The sequence below is a fragment of the Rhamphochromis longiceps genome, linkage group LG5 (assembly GCF_057381845.1).
Source record: "Rhamphochromis longiceps isolate RC_006_pf linkage group LG5, R_longiceps_female_GT1.1, whole genome shotgun sequence".
NCBI lineage: Eukaryota > Metazoa > Chordata > Actinopteri > Cichliformes > Cichlidae > Rhamphochromis > Rhamphochromis longiceps.
In genome coordinates this window covers 8408528-8436413 of record NC_140561.1, presented here as the reverse complement: position 1 = coordinate 8436413, position 27886 = coordinate 8408528, and the positions used below count along the sequence as shown (strand labels likewise).

Genomic DNA, 27886 nt, shown 5'->3' with positions numbered 1-27886 from the left:
GAAGATGTTCCTGTGCTGTTGGCTGGTTCTGGGGGCTCTCTTAAGCATCAATCCTGGAGTAAAGGTCAGGTTGACAGAAAAAGGCATTGAATATGGTAAGGTTTGTGTAAAAGCTGTCCTCTTGCTCAAAAAGGACTGATTTCTCCAGTGTTTGCTCAGTAAATTATTTTTCTTTACATTTTGTTAGGCAGGCAACTGGGCATGGCTGACATGCAGCAGAAACTCAATTCTATCCAAGTTCCAGACTTTTCAGGGGAACAGAGGGTGTCTCCGATTGGAAAAGTCCAGTACAATTTGTCAAAGTAAGGCTCCAGTTTGTTCAACATGTCTCTAAATTCTGTTACAAAGTATTTTGTCCTGTTTCCGCTTAAACAAACAAAACACGAATTCTTCCAGTATACGTGTATTGAAGGTGGGAATACCAAAGTCTTCAGTGGACCTGGTGCCAGGGACTGGAGTCAGAATGTCTATAGGTGATGCCTTCATCAGTCTGAATGGAAACTGGAGGGTCAAGTACCTGCGAATAATGTGAGTGAGGTAACATCTCTTCTTTAGAGAAGTAATTTATCTGCTTAAAAAGATATTTTTTCTCTTTTACCAGAAAGCACAGCGGGTCTTTTGAATTGAATGTGAATGGTCTCAGTATCGCTACAACCATCTCCATCAAGACTGATGAGACAGGCCGACCAGCGGTCAGCAGTGACAGCTGCTCAGCTGCTGTTGGAAGTGCAAAGGTCAAGTTTCATGGTGGAGCGAGGTGAGAAACCCAGCTGTGAGGGAGAAGGGTTTTACTATTTTACTTCATCTGCAGAATTCTTCTAATTCCTGCTGGTTTTGTTTTTTGATAGCTGGCTGTACAATCTCTTCACAAGGTTTATTGATAAGGCTCTGCGCAATGCGATTCAGAAACAGGTGAGGTCAAATCTGCTACATGCAGCAGAAATCCAGCTTACACACTTTACCTGCTAGGTAAGGTGTCTGCTAGTTCACAGTGTCTCACATTATCTTCCTTCATTTGTTACTCTGAAGTAACCGGGTAATGATGAAAATAAAGAAGTAAAGATTTATTGGTTCGGGCTTAGCCCGCAGTGTTTCAAGATACTTTGATTTACCTCCAAAATATGGAAACCTTAGGAGCCTTAGATATGCACTGAAAGTCAGAAGCAGGGAGGAAGGGAGGCAACAAACACAAACCAAGCTACACTAACAATGTAGCCTAATTGAAATCATGAAACAAGCTGTATGTGGAATGAAACGTTCAACTGCAGCAGCATTAAGTTTATCATTAAACAAACACATCATCATCTCTTTGCTTTCCCAGTTAGAAGGATTTTGTTTGTTCTCAGAAAAACTTGTGTATGTTTTTTCATTAGGTTATTTTAAGCTGCTACATGGAGAACTGTGAGCTTCTCTTAATGGATATCCATGTTGCTCATGGATATCCATTAAGAGAAGCGATTAAGTGATTATTTAACATCTGCTCTTTTGTTCACCAATGTTTAATTTTGAAATGTCTTTGTGAGCCTTTAATGATGACTTTCTCCAATACAAATCAAAGTCTAACACCAGATTTCTTCCTTCCGCTTTGCAGATCTGCCCTCGGGCCACCACTGTAGTATCTGATTTAAACCCTCAGCTGAAAACTCTCAATGGTAAAGTATCCTGTTTAGTTACTCAATCAGCTGTTTCACTGGTGATGAACACATGAGTGAGCTTCTGTCTCTATGCAGTCTTAGCCAAGGTGGACAAGTATGCAGAGATTGAATATTCCATGGTATCGTCCCCGACTGTTTTAAAGTCCTCGATAGATCTGAGCTTGAAGGTAGAGAATTATGCAACACTACATTTTTACAGGAATCTAAAGATAACATTTTTATTAGTTTTAAAAAATCTGGAGCATTGTTTTCTGGGTCTTCTTTCTCAGGGGGAATTTTACAACATCGGGAAGCATCAGGAGCCTCCGTTCTCACCAGCGGCCTTTAACCTGCCACCCCAGAACAACAACATGTTGTACATCGGCATGTCTGCCTTTACTGTCAACTCTGCAGTCTTCGTCTACAACAATGCTGGAGTCCTCAGCCTGTCCATCACTGACGACATGGTAAACTGCTGCCTCCTGAGTCTCATACCTTCTTTTCAGGACATCAAACTGATCTCTAACTTTTCTCACTTTGTCGTGCCAGATACCAAAAAGCTCTCCAATCCGACTCAACACCATAACGTTTGGAGTCATTATCCCAGAGGTGACAACACATCCCAGTCATTTTATGTGACGCATTCTTGGCAGTTTTTCACATGAAATTCTTTTTTTCTAGATTGCTAAGCAGTTCCCAGGTCTGATGATGAAGCTGCTGGTGAAGATGGAGAAAACCCCCACACTGACCTTTGAGCCCAACAACGCAACAGTCCAGGCCACCACCACAGTGACGGCCTTTGCCATCCAGCCCAACTCTACTCTGTCGCCTCTTTTTGTCCTGAACTTGGTAAGTTACCCAGCTGATATGATTTTAAATTGTCTTTGTGGTTTTAGAAAACCATCTGAAATGAACCACCATTGCCTTGACAGGAGGCCAGCGTGAGTGCCCGTATGTTTGTCAGTGAAATGAAATTGGCTGCAGCTGTCACCCTCAACAAGTGAGTTAACTGGCAAAGAAAAATAGGGCCGAGAGGTCTTTGTTAAGATGAACATCACGTTCTAATTTAGTCTAATTTGCACAGAATGGATCTGACCCTGGACAAAAGTAATGTGGGAGACTTTCAGGTAAGAAGTGCATTTCTATACAATAACAGTCTGAATCATCAGCAACTCAAACTAACCCTACATCTAACCTACAGGTCAGCGCCCTCAATAGCATCTTACAAGGGGTCTTCAAATTGGTGGTGATACCCACAGTTAATGGTGAGTTCATCCTCACTTTGAAATTTAAAGAGTGTTTTTTTTTCACCAAAATCTCCAAAGAGGATTTCCATTTGCATTTTCACAGCAGCTCCAAAGTTCCAGGGAATATTAGACAAACAACACGAGGGACCAGCAGGATTATCATTTTTAGCTACATATGTCTGGATAATTATTAATATTGTATTGTGTAAAACAGACCCCCAGCTCTTACTTATATGGAGACTATTCTCATTCCTTTTCTTTCTTTCTGTTGATTTTATTTAGGCTATCAGCTCATATTTTATAAAGTCAATAAGTTTATGAAATCGGAAGAAGTTCATTATTTACCTCTCAGGTGTTGTTAAGAATTTAAAACATAAAAGATAAAGTTATTCAAGTAATTTACAAGAATCCAGAATACTTCCACCACAGTACAGGAACTGTACTCACCTACCTTCACTCCTGCTTTTATTGGAGATAAAATATCGGGAATTTCAGGAGTGGGACCACGCCTCCAAATATGCTCCTCCTGGTTCTCATCTATATACGTTCCCCCAGTTCTAACAGCTGTTCGTTCTCATTGACGTGTCCCACCCTCCCTCCACTTTTCAATTCTTTAACTTCTTCACTTCTGTTTAGTGCATGGGGATAGAGCTTGTACTGGTCTTCTGAATATTTTACCATTTATTTTAAGATTCTACCCCATTTTCTTATTGGGGAAATCATAAAATGTTCCAAAAATATATACCTTTGAATCACCTTCAGGGTCATCTCCTTGTGCATCTCTTTACCACTTCTAATGAGTCTGCTGTTTTTAATTTGCACTGTGGGAGTCTATTTTCTAACAGTTTAAATGAATGACGTTCATCAGAGACCTTACTTTAACACATTCCACTGTTTTCATCAATAATTTTATTGATGTCAGTATTTTCCTTAATTTAATTTGTGTATGAAGTTACATTAGGTGGAATGATTCCAGTGCATGCTATGTAATACATCTATAATATCATTATGACATTCTGCCACATTTGTGAAATTGTGGTCTAAAATTATGAATTTCATTTTGCAGTCCAACTTGCTAAGGGATACCCACTGCCCACAATTGGAAAGATGAAGCTTATGAACACCCAGCTTGATGTGCTGAAGGTCAGAGATACTGATAATATGTTGTTGTTGTTTTTTTAAATCGATTTCATGCATGTGAGCGTATTGCTTCTTGTATATGACATGAGATCTAATTAAGAAATCTTGACATTTCTAAGGAATGAGCAGATTTTCTAACTCAAAGCTGTGAACTGTTCCTTCTAGGACTACATCCTGATTGGGACAGATGTTCAGTTCAGCTGAACTGCACTCCTGAAAACTCCCAGGATTCTTTTCTGCATTCTAGCATCCTTCCATTTTAAAATATATTTATATATTTAAAATGTATTTTAGCACATATATTTTTTGGCCATTTTTTGTATATTTTGAAATGTATTTCAAAATGTATTTTAAAATACATTTTGAAATATGTTTATGTATTTTGAAATGTTTTTTAGCACATATATTTTTTGGCCATTTTTTGTATATTTTGAAATATATTAATAAAATATATTTCAAAATACAATTTAAATTTATTTAAAATCATTCAAAAAAATATAAATTTAACCCTTCATATATTTCTAAGAAAACACATTCACATGTAACATCTGAAAGAAATCTTTATTTGATGTTTAAAACATACATATAGCATATCAATCAAGCAAGGAATATTCATTTTATAAGTTTATTCTCATTACATACTCAAACATTCTAAAAGAAACACACACACATATACATATATGTGTGTGTGTGTGTGTGTGTGTGTGTGTGTATATATATATATATATATATATATATATATATATATATATATATACACACACACACACATATGTGTGTGTATGTGTATATGTGTGTGTGATTGTATGAACATAAGTCAGCATACTTAAAATGTAATTTCTTTTCCTTTTCCAGCAGTCTCAGTTCCCCCAGCTTTCACGGCAATCCTCAAAGCCCTTCTGGACACGCTGGGAAACCCCTTCCTTACCGCCACTGTAACAAACAAAAGTCACAGTTCTATTACTTTTATCAGAGTTAAAATAAAAATGTGATTTATGTTAGCTGGCTTCATTTAGCAAACAGATATTTCTGTTTATATAGATACAGATATTAATACAGATATATTTTACGCATAATTTTACCTCTTTTTTTTCCTAGATGGGAAGTCTATCCAGTTCACATTACAGTAATGCTAACACCCCTTTTGGTCGTCTCTCCTTACCTTCCAGCATTCATAAATCTGTTGACCTTCTTTGTCTGAGACCAACCACTACAATGCATCATCACCTATTTGTATTGGTAACTTACTTTACAACCTATTTTAATGGTTGCAAAGTAAGTTACTTGTGCTGTATGCAATTTTAGATACACAGAAAGTCTTCACTTACTATATATGGCTGTCATAGTGTCCTTATCAAGGGCAGTTCTTCACTCTGCGCCGATGTCCGTTTTGCTCTGTCCTCCTATAAAAAGCATGAACATTTGAGTGTTTGACTAGTTTTAGATTTCCAAAAATTTGATATTTGTACAACTAAACATTTGAACTACAATATATGCTATTGAGCGATACTTTTATGGGTAATTTTTGGTAAAGAAACTGGTGACAGAGTTGTAGGCTTTTTAAAGTACTATTAGCTAACCATTTGAACTGACTTTCAAAGCTGATTACCTTTTAAATTGCTGTGGATCAAAACCTCCAGTGGGAAGGCGGCCATTAGAAGAACACGCACCATTGAACCTGAAAATAACAAAAACAAACAAAAAACAGAACAATATATAAGAGTCCGGTAGGGTAATAAATCTCTTCTGAAGCAATATAGTTCATTTTGGGTGAAAAACAAAACATTCCTCTAAAATATATATACTGACATCAGCAATCAACATCATGATTGTAATTATTTCCTTTTTAGTACATCTACTGCTGTTTGCATGTGTCAAGCACTACGACTGTATCTATGCATATAAATTCACCATATATATCCAGCAAAAATGTTTTGTTATAGTCAAAAGGAAAACAAACAAAGGCATTCAATCAGAGGTGAGAAATTAATTGGGAATATGAATTATAGGTGAACTATTCTTTACCTACTAGCAATCAAGCTTCTTTAACCAAGAAGCTTGAAATATTTGAATGTAAAATAAAATAAATAAATAAATAATAATAAAAATAACATGATGTAATTAAAATGCACAATGTAACCGACCCAGAGTTTGGGCCGGTAAAACAGATTAAATGTTCCTGCAAAACAGGGAAATGATGAGACAGAGACGACTGGTGAAGTTTCTCTTTGCCTCGCTTCTGCCATATTTATTTATACAATCACATGTATTTTTAACTTGCAGCATCACCATTCTCTATATACAACAGAAATAACAATAAAACCGTCTGTATGTTCAAGCTGCAATACCACGATCTTTTCATGGGAAACAAGAGTACTTCACGTGTAGTGACCTTCAAATCATTTACTCGGCTATTCTCTCTGAATGACAATTCAAAACAATATGAAATGCATGTTCAAATACATTTTTACCTCGATTTAACTCTTAACCCAAATACCTATGTATTCTGATTGTTTTAACCAACATACCAGTGCTTGGTCTTAAACCAATTTAGCTTAGTAGCTCACAAATACATGAAAGAGTCATGCGTATGCTGGCAGGCTTAGCTTTAGCTTTAACATTCTCAAAATCACTTTTCAGAACCAGTAAACAGTTGTTCTTCACTGCCAACAGCAGATTAACATTCATATTCACAAAATCAGGACACGACAAGGAGCTTATTCAGCTAAACGACCCGAGATAAGTGGCGAAAGGAAACCAAAATGGCGCCCGCGGCTGGCTGGGCTTTGGCATTTTTTTCAGTCCTTCTACTTCATAAAACGTAACCAATAACAGCGTTTACCCGCTGATTTATACCCCCACATTTAGCTATGTTTCTTATCAATATTTTACAACCGTTTTACTATAGCTTTACCGGTTACAAACCTGCAAAACAGGGAAATGATGAGACAGAGACGACTGGTGAAGTTTCTCTTTGCCTCGCTTCTGCCATATTGGAGAGGAGGACCTATGACCTCGCTATTCTGTCTCACTGAACAATGCGCCACCCGGAGGCTGGGGGGTGCAACTACCTCATTACACATGGTTCACTTCGGTGACAAGTCTCTCTTTCTTTTAACAAGTACTACTCCTGATGTGACCACACATTAGTGTGTCACAACAACTTACATTAAGGAAATCTGCATTTGTATCCACAGGCTAAAAGTAAAACAGTAAATGTGTTAGTGATAGTACAGGTATTTGTAAAAAAAAAAAAAAAAAAGAGGCAGTAACTGTGACGCTTCTAGTGGGATGCTAAATGCAGAGATTTATATTTACAGTATAATACTGCATGTACGGGTAACTGTGTTGTGAACTGTAACTGAATATTAGAGAATCTCAGAGAAATTAAATGTATTTATTTTTTGAATTTATCAATCATAAAACCGTCTGTTTTGAAGGCCTGTTACGATAGCGACTTTTTGTTGGTCGGTATATTGCCCCATAAACAATTGCGACAAGTTATGTCATTGTCATTTTAAGACCATTTTATGTCTTTGAATGTATAATCATAATATAACACCATAATAATGCAAGATCTACACACTTTCAATTGACAAACCAACATCTAATTCTTAAAGTATTTAGATCATTGAAATTAGGAATCAAAATATTAGATACCTTAAAAACTTGAATAAATAGTAAATTTTCTAACAAATAGAAAACAGTGTTATTTAATGTTATTGTTTTGTTATCATTATATTTTATTTTTGTAAATATAATGGCGGATAAATTACATCATCAACAATTATTGAGGTCATGTACATGTATTGTGTGTTAAGTCGATATATCGATTATTGTGATAGGCCTACTGTTTTGGTATCATAACGAGCTTGTCAAACATGCATGACCACTAAACAATGTCTAAGCAGTAGTATTGGTCTGAATGACAACAAACATAACTAGTGTTTTGGAAAATCTGTTAGAAAACAGTTATTTCAATAATTATGATTAGCATGTGACACAGACACCGCATAAAAAACTACAACAACAAATACTTACTTTAGGAGGATGGGGGAGGGCAGCATGAGGTTGAGACTTTGACATCTGTAAAAAACAAATTCATGTATTACAAACAAGTCACTTAAAAATACATTAATGTGGCAGACTGTTCCCTGTTCAGATGCAGTGTATAAGTACAATCAGGGCTGTCACAACAATGGGGTGGGGCCAAGTGGCTGCAACCCTAGGTACAATGTGCAGGTATATATAATTACATATAATATATGTGAATAAAGCAAGAATCTGTTTAGGTTAGTCACTGTGCTGACTGATGCTTGCTAGGTTTATATGATTGCAAACTGCACAAAAACAACAACAGCAACAACATTAATGACAATGACAAACAAAATTACTTACATTTATGTAAATCTCACATTAGGAAGATCTGCATTCGATTTCATGGGCTGAAATAAATAGGCAGAAACATTACTGCTAAAAAAATAAAAAACAAAAACTCTAAAAAGCCTAAAAATGACTTAAAAAGCAAGGAAATGTGGAACATTGTAATTAGCGAACATTAATAAAGCATAACTGTTCTTTGTTTCTAACCTTGGTAAGTACTCTGTAGCCAGAAGGAGAGGTAGGATTTCTGTGAAAGCCAAATTAAATGTGAATAGGCTTTGATAGTTATTGAGAAGGCAGAATAATAAGAAAAGGCAAAAGTACGTCACAATATAATTAATTAAGTTACATATTTTGATTACCAAATTATGGAAGCGTGGAGCTGCCACCCAGGCAAAAGAAAAATAGAGCTGTATCACGTTATGACGTGAAATGTTTATTGTTCTAACATTATGCTTTTCATGTTTGTATAATATAATATCACGTTATTATAATATACATAATTGTCACGTTCGCACAATATTGTACGGACGTGATAATTATGTACATTTTTCGTACAATGTTGTTCAAACATGTTGTTCAAACATGATAGTATATTGTTAGAACGATAAACTTTTCACGTTATAACGTGATATACTTATATTTCTCTTTTGCCTGGGTGGCAGCTCTACGCTTCCGTTCCAAATACACGAGAATAAAGTAATATTATATGGGAAAAGGCACCTGCTAGCTTGATGATGGAGGCTTCTTAGACTGGCCACCCGCCTTGGCTTCTTGTCGCCACTCCACGAAATAAAGGTCCGTTTCCTCCATGCCGGCTAATTATTCATCCTCATTAAAATCTCGTATATGTTCAGTTGGCAGAATTGAGAATTTTACATCTTCCAACCACTTAATTAACGCGAACATAATCGGCTTGTTTCTTCCCGTCTCCTGTATCCGGCCGTTCCTCTCGCTGTCAGATTTCGCGCCTCAGAGACGTCGTTATTTTTCAAAAAAAAAAAAAAAGAAGAAAGAAAGAAAGAAACAGCAACAACTACTAAAGAGAGTTTTTGCACGTTCATTGCACATTTGTGGGAATGTTTAAATATTTAATTTTTATTAATTACTTTTCATTATATCTTTATTTTTTAAACCACCGTGGCAATGCGCATGCGCATACACTCCTGCACGCAAAGGGCTTTGGAGTTGACATAATGTCGCAATGCATTGTGGGAGCGCAGCACCATCTTGGCAGGTCACGAATCAAAACAAGATTGCTACGAACCATTCTGAAACGTAGCTCAAAAGAAAATGACGGTATAGAGACAGATTCTGTCCAGATGCAAAGAGACGGTACTTGATTGTTGAAATGTGGACCCGTATGAAATATAGCCGTGGAGTAGAAACCCTGAAGACCAAACCGCTATTGACTTAGCATGATCTACTCTCATACCTTGTCTGTGGAGTCAGAGCATACACGGCGCACCAATTTCGCAATTATAAATCTCTGGAGGCGCACATCCAATTCACCAAGGACTGGGTACAAGATTTGGCTATTTTTAAGCCTCCACGTTGTGAGTACGGCGTCATTCAAGCAAAGGTAAGTCAGCTTGAGTACTGCGAGTAAAATGCGTTTGATTCCCCCCAGCATTCAAATTAGTGCTAGCAAAAATTCATTCGTGAGGGGGAAATTACAGTGATAACATAGTGAGTTCAGTGCATTGATGTGACATTGTCCTGAAGGATTTAGTTATTCTTTATGGTTAAAGAAATTGCCCTAATTAATTCATATTTATTATAAATAATCCTAATTACACATCTTGCTTCCTTGTTTGTGTCCTGTGTCACTAAAAATACATTCTGTTTTAGTTTTATACATTGATTAATGACCTGCAGAATCTGCTTGTCATATTAGGTGTCCATAGTTGTCACTTAAAGTCGAACTTTATGTTTTCTCCCTCTTGAAAGTAATTACATCCTTGCATTACATACTTTAGGTTCATTTTTTGCTGATAGGTTTCTAAAAAGAAACATGCAGATTTAGAATATAACATGCAGCGTTCTATAGATGGATACATAAAAACACTTTATTTGTTACATTTATGATAAATGGATTTGAAAGTAAATAAAACACATTCGTGTCGGACTTGGCTTATTAAAGTTCTTGTCTTTAAATGAACTTTGTCTGTGTGTGTTTTAGGTCCTGCACTCTTAAAGACTGAATTGCAGCATTGCAGCCACAGGTCATTGTGAGCATCACAGGGAAGGTTGAAGCCGCCCACTGCAGCTGTATGGCTAGAGTCGTGGAGACTTGCAGCCATGTCACTGCTCTTCTGTTTAATGTAGAAGCAACAGTGAGGATCTGTGGCACAAGGACTGTTACAGATGAACCTGCATACTGGGTTTTGCTGGGTAATATGACCAAGATACAGCCAGAGGTTGGCCATAAGATAGACTTCTCCTCTTCAGCTGCCCAAAAAAAAGGTTCTTGATCAAAACATAAACAGACCATTCGTTGTGACAGGTAAAAGAAGCCATCCTCAAAAAAGAAAAGTTCCACCTGCTACTGTGGAGGAGTTGGATCAACTGATGGGACAATATTTTTCCAAGCATAGTTCTGTTCTGAATAACCCATAATGTTTTAATTTAGGGGGCCATGTAAATACTTTGCATTTACTGAATATGTACTTACTAAATACCACTGTTCAAAAGTTGAATAAAGAAACAAAGAAATGTTTGCCTATTTTTAATTAAAAGCACTTTGTCGAACATCACATCAGTTACAATGTAGAAAAAATGTTATGTATAGTTTACAAATGACAAAATGTTCACATAAAATCATGACAGCATTTGTATAATATCACCCACTACTAGCATTCTGTAATTTACTGTCTCTTTTGAAAACTTATCACTACATAAACAGCACAAGACTTAAAAGTATTTAACAAGAGCATTTTTCCCTGGTTTTACTACCACACTGGGGCACATGTTCACCAAAACGCAGCAAACCTTTGCCATCTTATCCAGGAAGGTCACCTTTTTACCCTCACATGGAAGAAGTAATCTGATTGGCATGGTGGTATGTAGCATGTAGTTTGAAGCAGGGATTTCGTAGTGCCCCATGTGTAGTGTTGGAACCCAGTCAGGATTTGTTTCATTCATTTCATAGGCTGGTTTGTTGCAATAATGCCAAATAATTAGCAACTCTATAAATAGAAGGTAGTTCTGCATGTTTGTTCTAAGTTTGTGCTATTGAAAATAAAATTAACAGGCTATAAATAATAATATGAACTTATTTAGAACTTACCTGAATGAAAATACTGGAGCACACCAACAGATATCTGTGGCTGGTAGAGAACTGAATATCAGCTCGTCTCGCAGCTGCTATCCAGGCTAGACGCCTTCTTTTGGTAACATCCAACACATAAGCTCCCTCATGATGTTTCCAGGTGAGGAAACAATGAAAAGAGAGCCTGTTTTCAAGCTTATTCCTTTGTCGGTAGTGCAATCTAACATTACAACCGACCACACAGCAAGCATTTGTTTGGCCTGCTAATATGGCGCCTTGACCAAAAATCCTGGCTACGCCCCATCCCGTAAGATCACGCTCCAGAGCCCTATTAACGTACGGATCTAGAAAGAAGACGCTGCATTTTTAACTCTGAGGGAGATGGAGAATGAGCCTATTTCCAAAACAGTGGAGTGTGTTCCTTTAAGTACTAAATTGTATATATTGTCAAAAACTAAAGTGTACATAGCAGTTGTTGTATCTTGTTTACTGTATCACTGACAGATAATTTCAAAGTCAATGAACGCTACATTATAGTGAGATATTGTGTAATGTGAAATACTGTAAGCAAATGAATAAACAACCTAATTCGTGATAGACCTTTGACTCTGTTTTGTTTGAATCCAACTGTTTTTTGCAGATGTGCATAAAACATGTTACTTTTAGTATTGTTATCATTATCATCATTATTGCACTAAATATATTTTAAATAAAGGATACTTTGATATACATTCTACTGTAAGGTTGGAAATGTATTTTCTTCACCCTAAAATATGTTTTGAAATGTATTTTGGTTTGAAAGAAATATATTTTCAATTTCAAAAATATATTTTTTTGGAGCATCACAAATACAAAATATATTTACCATATATTTGAAATATATTTTGGCCAGGAAAAATGTATTTTTTTACCGTATGGGATCATCAGCACACTCATCAGCAAAATGTCTTCTGAGCTCCAGTCTATAGACCACTTTAGGACTGCTAGTCTTTTTGCAACTGCATGCATCCCTCTGTGGTGGGTAGAGATTAAAAGAATATAAATATAAGCTACTTCCACATGGTTTTATGGGTGAAGCTACATGACATTAATCTTAGCAAGCAGCATACAGTTGCCAGGCTAGCTGTAACCAGGCTAGCTGTAACCAAGCTAGCTGTAACCAAGCTAGCTGTAACCAAGCTAGCTGCACAAATATGACATGATTCATTTGTAACAATAAGTATTTTGGCAAAAGAAAGCTAAGCTACTACTTCAGCCCTGCAATTAACCTTTTTCTCTCAAGACTACATTTTGACATATAAGTCAGGTTGGAATTTACCTTAGTTGGGATTAGAATTGGACTGTAGAATTTACCTTAGGGTGTCGTCCGGCTAATATTAGCTAACGCTTGCTTCCCCGTTTGCTTTTTGTAAGTTACCTTACAGCATGTTCAGACATTGGCAATTTAGAGTGCTTAATAAATGACAAAGTCACATAAAAGACAATGTGTCTCCTTATGATTCAATGATCTTAAAAAATGCCACTTTATGTATCACACAGAACACCGTCAGGCATCGTTCAAACAGCTTTTAATAAACTTCCATAGTTTGTTTACAAGTGAAACTTTCACAGCTTGTTGCAACAGTCCACCTGAAAGCATCCTCCATTTGTCAAAAACGTCAAACAAGTGATGAAGGAAATGTAGCAGTCTGTTCGATGTGGTATCATCCGAGTCCATCAATCAGTGACATGTTTAAGTCACGGTTGAGTGTGAGCTACATGTTCATCACGCTGGTCCTCAGGTGGAGTCCTACAGTGCACTTCTCTGGCTCTCAGGGAGCTGAGACTGAGAGCTCGACCTCTCAGGCTCTGGGAGTTGGCAGACAAGATCTAAAACAAGACAAAAGAAGACGCCAGAGAATAAAAGACTGAATACAAGAACCGTATTTATACATTCAAGATAATCAATATTCCTGAAACACTTTTCCAGTCACTTTCCTGACTGGTGACAGTGTACCCAGCATTTAAAGTTGGATCAACCAGTGCTTACAGCAGAAACATTAAACTGCTGACATGATGATACATCATAAACACATGATATATTCACTAAAGGATCCCTTAAAACTTGGCTTTGACTATTTCAGGTAGTGGCCTAACACTCATTCAATCTGCCAAACATCTTGCTCATATAAATTGTGTTTTTTTAGAAGACAACAGATATTCTTTAAAGTTGCATCCGTCTATATCAATTATATCCTACCTTCACCAGCACATAGTCTCCAACACTGATGGGTACAGTGCTGAATGCTGTAGGCTGAACATGAACGTCCTCTTTGGGGAAAATCACTTTCATATTGCCATCAGTTCTTCCACACAGGTCCTCAGCAGATCTTTTACTTTCCTGAATAAAAATCAAAAGCAGCCAATTCAGTTTCTTTCGACTCAAAGCAATTTAAGTTCCAGTCAAGAAGCAACATCCAGGCCTTAAGCCCACAATGAAGTGCCAAAAAACTTAGTTACTCAGCAAGTAAACCACCACAAACCTTAACAAATGTCAAAATATCTAACTAAACAGCACTGAAAAGCATGAGTACAGTCTATTACTTTGTTTTACTATGTCATTGTGGTGGGACGTGGTCTCGCCGGCTTAAAACATTAACTATGTCCTGTTGTTGTTGTGTGTAGGCTGTAGCTGAAAAGCTGCAGCCGAGTATGTAAATCGACAGCCGCAATAAAGAGGTGTAGCGACAAGTGCAAATATGTGGTCGGGTCTGTCATGCATCGTTTACAGACGTACATTTGGACACTGGCAAGGCTTGAAGTTAGGGGGGCTAATACAACTCAATGAACTGGACCTCTCGACGATGTGCTGTTGGTGCCTCTTTAATGGAATAGCCATATAATGGGGCTGTTACCAGGTACAACGTGTGCTTCAGTTTGTGCAGTAATTGTGCACATTTGTGTTTGTGTTTTACTCATATAGCTCTGTCAGGGACCAAGCAGTAAAGCATAAAGGACACCGGTGGTTTTAATTCAAAAAACGGGTTTTATTGACCCAAAAATATGAAAATATATTTAACAAAGCCAAAACTTAAACAGGCAGACCAATAAAAGAGGTCAACTCAACAGACTAAACTCAAGATAATAATTAACAAAACCTCAAACAAACATATGGTAAACTGACCTGCTGAAATGACACACAGGGGGACTTAAATACTGGTTTAGCTAAACCAAATGACACACGGGGGAAAACAAGATGGCTGCCATATAACCAACTAATACAAAACATTTAAACAAACATGAAACACCCCCCAGGCAATGAAGCATGTGGTGCAATCCAATTAGGCTGTCAGTGGTACTTCAGGTCTCCCAGCCCTTTGCCACACCTTTTGCCAGACAGGAGGAGACACCAACCCCCAGGTAACATGTGTGGCATGCCATCACACACCTCCCCTCTTCAGAGCTCTCGCTGGAACAGCGAGAGAGATAGTCAGCAGTAAGGTTCTCCTTGCCTGGTACGTGGTGGACAGTGAATCGGAATGGCTGTAAGGCCAGGTACCAGCGGGTAATTCGCCCATTTGTGTCCTTCATCTGCTCAAGCCACTGTAGTGCTTTGTGATCAGTTTCCAAGGTGAAGTCTCTTCCCAGTAGATAGTAGCGGAAGGAGTCCAGGGCCCACTTGATCGCTAAGGTCTCCTTCTCTACTGTGGAATACCGAACTTCCCGTGGAAACAGTTTCCGGCTGATGTAAGCCACTGGATGGCGGCCTTCCATGGTTTCCTGAAGGAGGACAGCTCCCAGGCCCCGATCTGAAGCATCAGTCTGTAATATGAATGGTTCATCAAAGTTGGGACTGTACAAAACCGGTTGCTTACTTAGTGACTGTTGTATGTCATGAAACGCTGCCACTGCCTCCTCTGTCCACTGGATGTAATTGGGGGAACGTGATCCCGTCAGGTCTGTGAGCAGAGCTGCCCTGTTGGAGAACTGAGGGATGAAACGACGGTAGAAACCTGCCATGCCCAAAAAGGATCTCAGCTGCTTCCTTGTTTGGGGCAGGGGGGATGATTCCATGGCCTCGATTTTGCTGACTTGTGGCCTGATAACCCCCTTGCCGATGACATGGCCCAGGTATTCTGTCTCAGCAGCGGCGAAAACACACTTTGACGGATTCACCGTCAACCCAGCTGAGTGCAGGTGGTCCAGAACAGTTCGCAGGTGTTCCACATGCTCCTCCCAGGTGTTGCTGTGGATAACAATATCATCCAAGTAAGCAGCAGCAAAGTCAGAGCAGTCATGTAATACCTGATCCATCAGCCGTTGGAAAGTTGCTGGAGCTCCATGTAGTCCAAATGGCAAGACTGTAAATTGGAAAAGCCCCCATGGTGTTCTGAATGCTGTGAACTCTCTGGACCGTTGAGTGAGTGGGACCTGCCAGTAACCCTTACACAGATCTATTGTGGTCAGGTACCTTGCTTTTCCCAGACGTTCAAGTAGATCATCAATTCTTGGTGTCGGGTAGGAGTCAAACATGGATATGGAGTTCAGGTACCTGAAATCAATGCAGAACCTCATACTCTCATCCTTTTTGGGTACCAAGACCACAGGGTTGCACCATTCACTCTTAGATCTTTCAATGATCCCTAGAGATAGCATCAAATCGATTTCCTTCTTCAATGAAGGCAGCAGACGTTCTGGGATCCTGTAACTTAATCGTCTCACAGAGGCACCTTCTCGTACCACAATATCATGTTCGACAATGTCAGTTCTCCCTGGATTCTCTTGAAAGACTGCTGATTTACACATTTCTCTCACCTGCTGCTGCTTGTCCTCTGGGAGATGGCTGAGATCATAATCTAGAGAGCCAGCAGGTGGTAGATATTGCTCATCTGCTTCATCTTCTTCAGGCACTCGCCGTATGAGCATTGCATCCGCCTTGTGTTCAATACGCTCCACCCACTCCTTCAGAAGGTTTATATGCAAGACCTTGCTGGAGCGCAACTGCCCTGGGGTGGACACCTCATATGTGGTGGGTCCCAGCTTCCTCATGACTTCAAATGGCCCCTGCCACTTTGCCAACAATTTGTTGTTGTCACTGGGGAGGAGCACGAGCACCTTTTGTCCTGGCTCAAACGCACGCTGACGAGCAGATTTATCATACCAAGACTTCTGCTGCTGCTGGGCCTCCACCATATGTGATTGAGCAAGTTCACCCATTTTCTCCAACCGTTCTCTCATCTGAATGACATAAGACAAAATGTTCTTGGATCCCCCTTCTACCTTGTCTCCCTCCCAAATCTCCTTTAACAGAGTTAGAGGGCCACGAACCTCATAACCATACAACAGCTCAAAAGGTGAAAAACCTGTGGAGGCTTGGGGGACTTCTCTATAAGCAAAGAGTAGATATGGCAGCCATTGATCCCAATCGTTACCACTGTCGTTGACAAACTTCCTGAGCATCTGTTTCAATGTCTGGTTAAACCGTTCTGTCAGCCCATCAGTTTGAGGGTGGTATGGTGAAGTTCTCAGACTCCGGATGCCCAACAACTGATAAACTTGCTTTAACAGAGTAGACATGAAGTTAGTGCCTTGATCAGTTAGTATTTCTCGTGGAAACCCAACTCTTGCAAAGAACTGCACTAAACAAAATGCAATGGGCTTGGCCTTTATAGATTTTAAAGGGAACACCTCAGGATATTTTGTGGCATAATCTGTTACAACAAGCATGTAACGATTTCCTGCTTTGCTCCTCTCAACAGGCCCTACAATATCCATTCCAAGACGCTCAAAAGGAGTGCCGATGACAGGGAGAGGTTGGAGTGGAGCTCTATGGGGGATTTTAGCAGATGTTATCTGACACTGTGGGCAACTTTTACAAAACTGAGCCACATCTTTGCTAAGACCAGGCCAGTAGAAATGATGTTTGATGCGAGCTGTGGTCTTGTGTTTACCAAGGTGGCCAGCCCACGGAATAGAATGCCCTAAGGTGAGAATGGCGTTTCTAACCTTCTGGGGAACCACCAGCTGCAGCACCGACCCCTGCTGACGATAGAGAATGTCATTTTGCAAGATGTACTCACTGTTAACCTGCTCCACTCCAGGTTCCTTTTCTTTGGCCTTCCGGAAAAGAGATATTAAAGATTGATCAGATTTTTGGAGTTCAGCAATTTCAGTTGGAATATTAAACCCTAGGGGTGACGGTGTTGGCTCAGCGTCTGTTAGTGTATCCACAGGTGAAAATTTGAATTTCTCCTGCCTTCTTTGTCTGCGGGTCTTCCGTGGCTTCGCCACAGTTGTCTCAAACTCCTCATTAAAAAAAGGCAGGGCACTCAGGGTCTCAGAGTGGGTACTGACTTGCTTAGCCTGAGCTCTGGTAACAGCTACATTGCACTCCTCAGTCTGCTCAGACTCCAACAAATCAAAAAGCACAGGAAGGTCACGCCCTAACACGGCAGAGTAAGGCAAACTGTTCACAACACCCACATTCAGCAGATACATCTGGTCCTGAACTTTAATGTAGATGTCAGCTGTCGGATATCTTTTCTCATCTCCATGGACACAACAGATTGAAATTGTATCACTGGTGCGAACAATATTAGGTGGGGCAAAATCTGAGTGAATAAGAGACCGAGAACTGCCAGAGTCAAGAAGGGCATTGAGTAGAACCCCATTCACTTCAATCTGGCTCATTTTGATGGATTTGTCACTCTCCTGCTCAGGATCAGCATTAGAACGAGGAGCAAAACACATTTGCACCATTTTAGCAGAATTTCTTGGGCACATAGGTTTTGTATGGCCCTCTAATCCACAAAGATAACAAATGAGCTTCTTACCAGAGGCCTTTGGTGGTCTAGTGGTAGACTGAGAGCTCTTACTGGTGCTTGTATTTGCTGAATCCAGATGGTTTTGCTGAGGTATCTTCCGGGTGTCCCTCGATGCCTTCCATGCATTATGGCTCCATGCTTGCCCCTTCTTTCTGGCAGCAACAAAAACATCAGCTAACCGAGCCGCTTCCATTGCTGAACCATGGTTGTGTTCTCTGATCCAAACCTGAAGCTCAGGAGATAACATTCTGAGAAACTGCTCCAAGATTATAGTTTCACCAATGTCATGAATAGTTTTACCCTTTGGCTGGATCCATTTCCCATAAAGCTCCTTCAGTCTCGCATATAGCTCACGAGGGCTTTCATCTGGTTGAACGTCCAGGGATCTGAATCTTTGCCTATATGTTTCAGGGTTAATGTCATATTTTGACAGAATAGCTGATTTCACTTTATCATAGTCTAATGAATCATCAATGTCCATGTGAACATAGGCACCTCTAGCTTTACCAGTAAGCAAGGGTATCAAATGAAAAACCCAATCTGATTTCTGCCATCGATAAGCTGTAGCCATACGTTCAAATGTGATCAGGAAATGTTCAATATCATCAGCTTCAGTTAATCTTTCCAATCTGCCCTCTATTTGTAGGGGAAACTGAAATGCTGGTGAAATGGCTGGATTGGAATTAGTCATAACTGGTTCACCCTGGGCCTGCTGAACAGAGGAAGAAGGATGAATATCAAACTCTAATGATTCAGAGCGAGCTTCTGCAGAATCTGATGATGATGTTCTGACTTGGATTTCTGACTGCAGAAGTCTAAACTGATGTTGAAAGGCTTTAAATCGCTGTTCTTGTCGTGCATTTAACTCACTCTGTTTTGCATCCCAGATGTCCTGTTGTTCCATGTGAGCATGTAGCATATTGACTAGATCAGACAAAGTAGGCTCCTTTTCCACTCTCTCCACAACTTTGGTGACTCCTGAGGTTCCATTTTCCTCCTCTACGCAGGTTTGCTGAGCAGATCCCTTTTTCTTTTCATTCTTGCCACCACAATGCATTCTTCTTCCTCATGGGGAAAAACAGAAAAAAGAAAAAAAAAGAAAAAAAAGACCTGTGTCCAATACTGGATGATCCCACTGCTGCCACCAATTGTCAGGGACCAAGCAGTAAAGCATAAAGGACACAGGTGGTTTTAATTCAAAAAAGGGGTTTTATTGACCCAAAAATATGAAAACATATTTAACAAAGCCAAAACTTAAACAGGCAGACCAATAAAAGAGGTTAACTCAATAGACTAAACTCAAGATAATAATTAACAAAACCTCAAACAAACATATGATAAACTGACCTCCTGAAATGACACACAGGGGAACTTAAATACTGGTTTAGCTAAACCAAATGATACACACGGGGGAAACAAGATGGCTGCCATATAACCAACTAATAAAAAACAATTAAACAAACATGAAACACCCCCCAGGCAATGAAGCATGTGGTGCAATCCAATTAGGCTGTCAGTGGTACTTCAGGTCTCCCAGCCCTTTGCCACACCTTTTGCCAGACAGGAGGAGACACCAACCCCCAGGTAACTCAAACAAAGAAAGATGTATTAATATAACATAAAACAGAACTTTGACCATGCAAGGTTAATATGTGTGCACGCCATATAAACATTGGAAGGTGTGATGGAAAAATAAATACATTTAATAAAGAAACAATATTGAACAATAAATAGAATATTTTAAAGTAGTGACTGTAAATTAAACAAAAGTGAATCAACGGGTGGTGAGGTGTGGAGCTTACCATGTGTGGCATGCCATCACAGGGTGGTAGGGTGACGTTCGGGACTTACGAATGCCCAGCAGGGTCAATAGCTCCTTAATGAGCTTGCTCTCAAAATCTCTACCCTGGTCTGAGTGAATGCGAGCAGGCAATCCATAACGCATTAAGAACTTTTCAAAAAGGACTTTGGCAACAGTCAGTGCTTTCTGATCTTTTGTGGGAAATGCTTGAGCATACCTGGTGTAATGTTCAGTGACAACCAGCACATTAGCTATGCCTTTAGAGTCTAGCTCAATAGAAAGAAAGTCTATGCAGACCAGGTCTAGAGGGCCATTACTGGTAATGTGCTGTAAAGGGGCAGCTTTCTGTGGGATGGACTTCCTAGCTACACACCTTCCACAGTTCTGTATGTATGTTGCAACTTCAGATGCCACTCTGGGCCAGTAAAACCGGTCTTTAATGAGCTCTGTAGTTCGTTCGGTGCCCAGGTGACCAGCATCATCATGCACTGATTTTAGTACCATTGGCCGATACTTAGCAGGCAAGACGATCTGACTCACTTCTTGACCAGAGGGTCTTGTGGTGACTCTGTACAGAAGGCCACGCTTAACCTTTAACTTGGATCTTTCTCGCATCAGCAACACAACATCTGGGTTTGCATGCGTGGAAGCTGAAACCCTTTGGTTTCTCTCAACCTGAGGTTTCACCACACCTATAACTGGATCAGAGTCTTGGGCTTCTGACAGTTCTTTCAGGCTTAGCTGTTCCAGCGGGCCCACTTCTATCTGAGTGAAATTTGCATATAAAGCTGGAATGGCGTCTGGCGAAGCACCCAGCTGGTCGACAAATCTGGTGGTGTGTTCTTGAAAACCATCTGTAGTGATCCGACGACACAAAGCTTTTACCCCAGAAGGTGGGATATCCACCCATCCATCTGTTGTCTCTTGCGGACTCCTGGACAGTGAGTCAGCATCCACATTTTCACGGCCGGGCTTATATTGAATGCTGAAATCATAGGTGGAGAGTGCTGCTAGCCACCGATGACCTGTCGCGTTCAACCTGGCAGTGGTCAGGACGTAGGTGAGTGGGTTATTATCAATTCTCACTGTGAACTTAGCCCCATAAAGGTAGTCATGGAACTTCTCCACTACTGCCCATTTCAGAGCCAAAAACTCCAGTTGCAGGGCTCTAGAGCAACCAAATTTTTCAGTGGTGCGACTAAAAATAAATATTTGGTCGCACAGGTGCGACCAACTGTTCTGGTAACGAAAAAAAAATCTCTGCAACTCTCCGTGTGGTCAACAACAGACACACATTATGCCCCTATCGTGGACTAAACCAATCAGAGATAGTCAGGGGTGGGACCTCTCTGATTGGCCGTGGTCCAGTTGAAAGTGCAGGTGGAAGAGAGAGGTGAGTAGCTTGAATAAAGCGATATCAATTCATTAACGGATTCCACACAAAGACCTAAACACGGAGCGGACCTGACACATCAGAATCAGCTTCGGCTTTCTCGGCTTTCTCACCCGACGGCCCGAACACGGACACGCTGTTGGAGCTTAGCGATTCTTCGGGTCCGCGCTGTGTTTACGTCTTTTTGTGCTGATTCTGAGCTGCAGGTTTTGTCTCTCTCCAACCAAAATTCGCCGAGCCAGCAGCAAAAGAAGCAGCAAACTGCGCTTCACATTTGATCAATGTCGTCATGAATTCCCTCTGACTTTTGCTGTTTTGCTTCCACCACGATAAAAATCACACTTCCTGCACAGCTCTCTCTCTCTCTCTCTCTGTACTTCAGGAACAGTTTCCCGTCTCAAATCTGTTTTCTGCATTATTCATTCGCTTATTACCCACCAGTCTACCGTTGTTTACAGCGCTTTTTCTTTTTTCACTTAAATGACCTCGGACAAGAAAGCCTAATTTCTGCTGTTCAATACTGAAGAAATTTAAATTTCTTAAAATTATGCAAAATTGCAGAATATTGCAGAATATTTTTAAGGTTATCTGCTATAAAAAGCCAGACCAGGAAAATCTCCTTCATGTTTTCCTGTGTTTTATTCTCAGTTACTTTCACACAAAGGCATCTGCTGTGATTTTCACAATTCTGATGAAGTCTCATGTGTATCAGTACTGATAAATGATCAGAATTATAATATTTCTGACTGTCTGAGGCTAAATTGAATCAAATCAGGACTTTGAGAACCGGAATTGAATGGATTATAGAAATCAGTGATGATACCCAGCCCTAGTGAGCAGCCTAGGCCTGAGAGAAGTGGATGTAGCTGTGGGTAATAAGAAAAGATGAAAAGAACTATTGATAACTTTTTTGTTAAGTTAAGGCCTGATCTGTCTGAAATTCATAGCCAGTGCTCTGACACGGTGCCATCAATATTTGAATGCTGAAAAAGCACAGTGTATCCAGAAAACACATTATATGCTGCAATAAATGCACTGCCCAAGTGTCCCCTCTCCCCACGGCCTTTCAGCAGCAGACAGCAGCAAACAGGTCGTCAGAGGAGGCCAAGATGATGATTAAGTTTAACATTTTCTACAATATTGACAAAGCACTTTAAGCACAAGCTTGTTAGTTAATAAGAAAGTGCACATGTAAAACTGCGGTGTTAAGCGATGCGGTTGAAAAATTTGAGTGCGCCTAACTTTTGTGCTGGTACGCCTAAATTTTTAAAGTTAGGCGTACCGGTGCGCCCATGTAAAAAAGTTAGTCTAGAGCCCTGAGTTGGTGAACTGGGTAGTTCCGCTCTGCATGACTCAACTTGCGGCTGGCAAACGCTACCGGGCGGAGTCCTTCTGGGTACTCTTGGTTCAGGACTGCTCCTAGCCCGTCCAAACTTGCATCAACATGTAGGATGTATGGTTTGGCTGGATCAGCAAATGCCAAGACTGGAGCATGTGTGAGCTTGTAAACAATGCTCTGAAAGGCGTCATCACAAGCTGGGGTCCACTGATCACCAAAAGGCTCGGCAACTCGAAAGTAGCTATTTTGCTTTCCTTTAGTGACACCCTTTTTGCTACCCTGTGCAGGAGGACATCCCTTGGTCAGTTCTGTCAAAGGGCGGACTATGGCGGAGTAGTTCTTGATGAACCGCCGGTAGTATCCACAAAATCCGAGAAAAGATCTTAGGGATTTCAGATCAGTGGGCTTCTTCCAGTGGGTCACCGCACTCACTTTCTCAGGATCAGTGGCAACTCCAGAGGCAGAGACAATGTGTCCCAAGAACTTCACCTGGGGTTGGCAAAATTGGCACTTGTCAATGGAGACTTTGAGACCACATTCCTCCAGCCGGTCCAGGACTTTAAGTAACCGTTCCTCGTGCTCCTCCAGTGTCCTGGCAAACACAATAAGGTCATCCAGATACACAAGGACTTGAATCAGGTTCATGTCTCCAACAGCTCTCTCCATTAACCTTTGAAAGGTTGCGGGTGCGCCAGTGATGCCTTGAGGCATCCTCTCAAACTGGAAAAACCCAAGAGGACAGATAAAAGCTGTTTTCTCTTTATCAGCCTCAGACATCTCCACTTGGTAATATCCACTTCTCAGGTCCAGTACAGAAAACCACTTGCTTCCTGTCAGACAATCCAGTGCATCATCTATGCGTGGCATAGTGTACTGGTCTGGGATGGTTCTGGAGTTCAGTAGACGGTAATCAATACATCTGTGAAGGTTCTTAGTCATCCAGGTCATCGTAGTCAAAGGAGCTTGCAAAGAAAAGCGTCTGGACTTCTTTAAGTTGCTTAAGTCCAGACGCTTTTCTTTGCAAGCTCCTTTGACGGTAATCAATACACATCCGCACCTTGCCATTCTTCTTCCTGACTATGACAATTGGGGAAGCATACGGACTGCGTGACTCTTTGATTATGCCGGCTGCCAGCAGTTCTTGTAGATGGCGTCGGACATCTTCAATATCAGCGGGTGCGATTCTGCGGGATCTCTCCCTGAATGGTCGAGGGTCTCTCAGCCTTATGTGGTGAGTGACAACTTTGGCTAAGCCAACGTCCCACTCCTCCAGGGAAAAAACATCTGCTCTTTTTGATAACTTTGCTGCTAACCTGGCTTTCCACTCTTCAGGGATAGGAGAATCTCCAAAGTCAAACAGTTCAGGGTCAATAGACCTTTCTTGGGCGGAGGTCTTTGTTAACTCAGTGACAGTGTCCACCAAGTACACCTGAGCTAGCACTGTACCGGTGGGGACAATAGTCTCTCTTTGGGACTCATTTCTTAGCAGAAGTGTGAAACTGTTAGTGTCCATCTCAGAACATGGTAGTACCACAGGTGGAACCAACACTCCAGCTGGGAGGTTTGTAGATTCGCCCACCTCCACCATTAGAATACTTTTGTCTAATGGCTGCTGTTGTTCCACCTTGCAAACTGCATACTGTACTGCACAAAGAGGGATAGTGATTGGCCCGGGGCCTTGCCACTTCACATGACCCACCACGCCTGTTTGTTGGGTAATATGTGATGAGGGTTGTTCTGAGGAGAGGGTATTTATTTATCCTCAGTGAGTGAACCTCATCTTTCCCTCCTACCTCTTCACAATCTCTCAGCAGAGAATGCAGTTTCTGGGAGTTAGTGCCAATGATGACAGGAACCGGGTCTGGGCTCTTTGGATCTGGACACACCAAGGCCAAGACAGTGACTGTCTCTACAGCTTCCTTCGAGTTGGGGGGGGAAACCCACCTCAACTGCCACATACCCCTTGTATGAGTAGTTGGAATCACTCAGTCCCCATATGGCGAGATCTTTTAAAGGAAGAATGGGCACATTGGGGATGAAACGGGAATACCAGCTCTCGAATATAATGGTGACTCGAGAGCCGCTGCCAAGGAGAGCTCTACATGGTTGTCCTTTTATGGTCACATCGGTCATCATGGATGGGCCAACCAATCCTTCTGGGAGTCCACACTGTGAGGATGTGTGCACGGAACTTTTCCTAATGGAACCGACCTGTGTGGGCTCAGAAGCGCCACCTGTAGCTCCTTTTCCCTCTTTGCTCCTACGAAGGGCTCCGAGTAGCCTCTGGATTACTTTGGCAGTGTTTTCAGGAGCCATGCAGCGGGTGGCAATATGGCCATTCTCCCCACACCGGTAACAGAAGTAACTTTCTGAATCTTTTGCAGCATATGGTCTGTTTACCTTGCTTCGTCTGGCTCTCCCATCTCTCTTTGTTGAGTCAGTTTGGGTTGAACCCTGTGACACTGCCATAACAGTCAGCTGGTGTTGTAACTGTTGAACTTGCTGCTTTAACTGTTGGACTTCATTCTCCGCCCCAGCCTCAGCAACTTTCTTGGTTTGTTTCAACATTAGCTCAGCATCTGAGCGCTTGCTTGTTAACTCTTTAAGCTCAGAGCGTAACTCTTTGATCTCGGCTTTGAGCTCTTGAACCTCTGTCGATTTGGCTTTTGTCTCTTCGCCAACTTTCACTTGTCTAACTGTGGTGTTTGACTCATGCCTCACTCTTGCATGGTCTTCTTCTTCTCGAATCTCACTGAGCAGCTTCAGGAAAGCGGGTGGCTCTTCCTTTCTTTCTCTGAGTCTTAGCTGCAGTAACATTATCTCTGACTGAGTTGCACCCCGTATAAGCTGGTCAATACGTGCACGGTCGACTCGATGGCTAGGGAGACCCCTCTCTGCACTACTTTGGTCAGAGAGCGTTCCAATCTTCTCAGGAAGTCTGACAGCTTTTCTCCTCGCTGTTGACCCAGGCTCCTGAAGGCGAGGTACAAGTCTTCACCTGACTCCAGGGATCCAAATGCACTTTCTAGAGCCTCTACATAGCTCTCCGGGCTAGCATCAGGGTTATCTCGCCATACAGCTTGGATGATCTCCAACGCCGGTCCCTTTAGGCTCTCAACTACTCTCCTTCGCTTCTCTCTCTCAGAGCAGTCACACTCTTCAATCATCAGGCGAGCCTGCTCAACCCAGCTATCAAGGCTCTCTTCACCTGCTGGAGTGGGAGAGTGGCCAGAGAATATCCGCAGACGTCGAGATGCAGTATTCTCACTGGTAGGTCGCATAGTTTTTGCTAACAGGTCTCCGACTGCCCGAAGGATGGATTCAGGGGAGTTTTCCTGTGGGGTTTCAGTAGACAGCAAGGCACTAACATCATAAATTGTTTTGCCTTCTTCTACCATTAGTTTCTTAAGCTTGGCTGAGAAGTCATCAGCTGACCTCACAGATTCAGTGAGGAGGGAAATCTTCCAGACAGGACCTCCGTTCAATGGCTGTACATGTGGTGGTATGCGGTCTGGCTGAATATCTTGACGGCATTCACACAGCACAAGGTTATTGCCTGTCTGGGCGTCTCTTAGTCTATCTCTCACTTTTACTCTTCCAAAAGCTTTCACTGACTGAGCTGTCTCTTCAATGTCTGATAAGTCAAAATCAGAAGGAACATCATGCAGTACAAAAGCCCGGTTTGTGTCTATACCTGCTTTACTGCACCAGCTACTAAGCTCAGGTGCAATTTGAGACTCTTTTCGAGTAGTCATCATACAAACCCTAATGCTGGTGTGCTAAGCTGTGCAAATCTGTAAACAAAATACTCCTTTAAAGAACAAACTAGAAAAGTTAAGCACGGGAGTATCCCAGCGGTGCCTCCATAATTGTGTAACACCCGTCCCACGTTCTATTGAGAGGGGCCCTGGGTTCCTGTTGTTACTTTCCTATTGATACTCCCTTTTTAATGCTTATGGTATTAAATATGCAATAACTCCACACTATATGGAAATAAATCACACACAAGCAGGTTAATTATAAAGTTAACTCCACTTTAGTGAATGCTTAATTAACAACACAAAAGAAAATAAGTAAAATCAATAAAGTTTGTTAAACAATGGTAAGGTATCTACCTCAACAGAAACAAAATAATCAAATAATATCCCAGGATTCTTTTCTGCATTCTGGCGTCCTTCCATGAAGACACAATTACAGTCAGAGTACGATAATCTAACAGATATTTGACAAAAAAAACCAAACAAAAAGAATGAGAATGAGTTTTACTTCTGTCTGATGACTGTTTGGACATCATTTGATTTTTAAAATATATATTATATATTTTCTATGTATTGATTTTGTGAACTTTTGTGATAGGTATATAAACAGTTGATGCCGACCTAATCTTTTCTTCATTATGACCTGAAACCAGTGGCTCAGCCCATAAACTCATCAGGAAGGTTTGTACTGATGTCAAGGGTATGATTCAGTGGTCCATTTTGTTTAGGAAGATCCTGAGTGAGTGAAGCAACCTGGAAGTCTCTACATGATGGCCATAGCTTCAGAAGGGTTCAGAACATTGTAACAGTTACAAAATAATCGAACACACTAACACAGTCCTGTTAATAGCAACATTTGGACAGGCATTTCACTTTTATTGTTACAGATTCAATAAAATCTGTGATAAAAAATTAACTTCCTGTATGCAGATTACTGAGATCACTTTATTTCTGCTCTGTTTCATTAAAATAAGAGTGTTATTGAGGTGTGTGTGGTTCATCTCTAAATACTGATCATAGAAAGTTAGTGTTTAAAAAAAAAAAAGAGTCAAGTTTGGGGGGTTTAGGTTTGAGCTAAAGCACACATCCATTCTAATAACATCTCCACCTCTCACGC

General features: G+C 40.8%; 3 protein-coding genes and 1 long non-coding RNA gene across 4 annotated transcripts; 1 reads left to right on the top strand and 3 right to left on the bottom strand.

The window, feature by feature from the left end:
* LOC146669174 (bactericidal permeability-increasing protein-like) lies at window positions 1-27334 on the top strand. Its single transcript, XM_085405648.1, has 16 exons — window positions 1-95; window positions 188-302; window positions 397-528; window positions 602-757; window positions 849-912; window positions 1592-1652; window positions 1731-1822; window positions 1925-2101; window positions 2184-2243; window positions 2316-2483; window positions 2567-2634; window positions 2719-2761; window positions 2836-2899; window positions 3948-4024; window positions 4187-4266; window positions 27180-27334. The coding sequence occupies exons 1-15, from the start codon at window positions 5-7 to the stop codon at window positions 4223-4225; spliced, it is 1407 nt and encodes a 468-aa protein (XP_085261774.1). The 5' UTR covers window positions 1-4; the 3' UTR covers window positions 4226-4266; window positions 27180-27334.
* On the bottom strand, window positions 4788-9398 carry LOC146669177 (uncharacterized). The gene is made up of 8 exons (XR_014911688.1): window positions 9128-9398; window positions 8612-8651; window positions 8420-8466; window positions 8063-8107; window positions 7190-7219; window positions 5631-5699; window positions 5350-5424; window positions 4788-4954 (listed from the first exon to the last, which is right to left on the bottom strand). It is a non-coding gene; the product is annotated as an uncharacterized LOC146669177 (long non-coding RNA).
* LOC146669176 (mitochondrial tRNA methylthiotransferase CDK5RAP1-like) lies at window positions 13227-18575 on the bottom strand. Its single transcript, XM_085405634.1, has 3 exons — window positions 18530-18575; window positions 13915-14055; window positions 13227-13544 (listed from the first exon to the last, which is right to left on the bottom strand). Exons 2-3 carry the CDS (start codon window positions 14005-14007, stop codon window positions 13413-13415), a joined length of 225 nt encoding a protein of 74 aa, XP_085261760.1. The 5' UTR covers window positions 14008-14055; window positions 18530-18575; the 3' UTR covers window positions 13227-13412.
* On the bottom strand, window positions 25828-26766 carry LOC146669175 (paraneoplastic antigen Ma2-like). Its single transcript, XM_085407786.1, has one exon. The coding sequence runs from the start codon at window positions 26764-26766 to the stop codon at window positions 25828-25830; it is 939 nt and encodes a 312-aa protein (XP_085263912.1).
* Window positions 27335-27886: the final 552 nt, after the last annotated feature.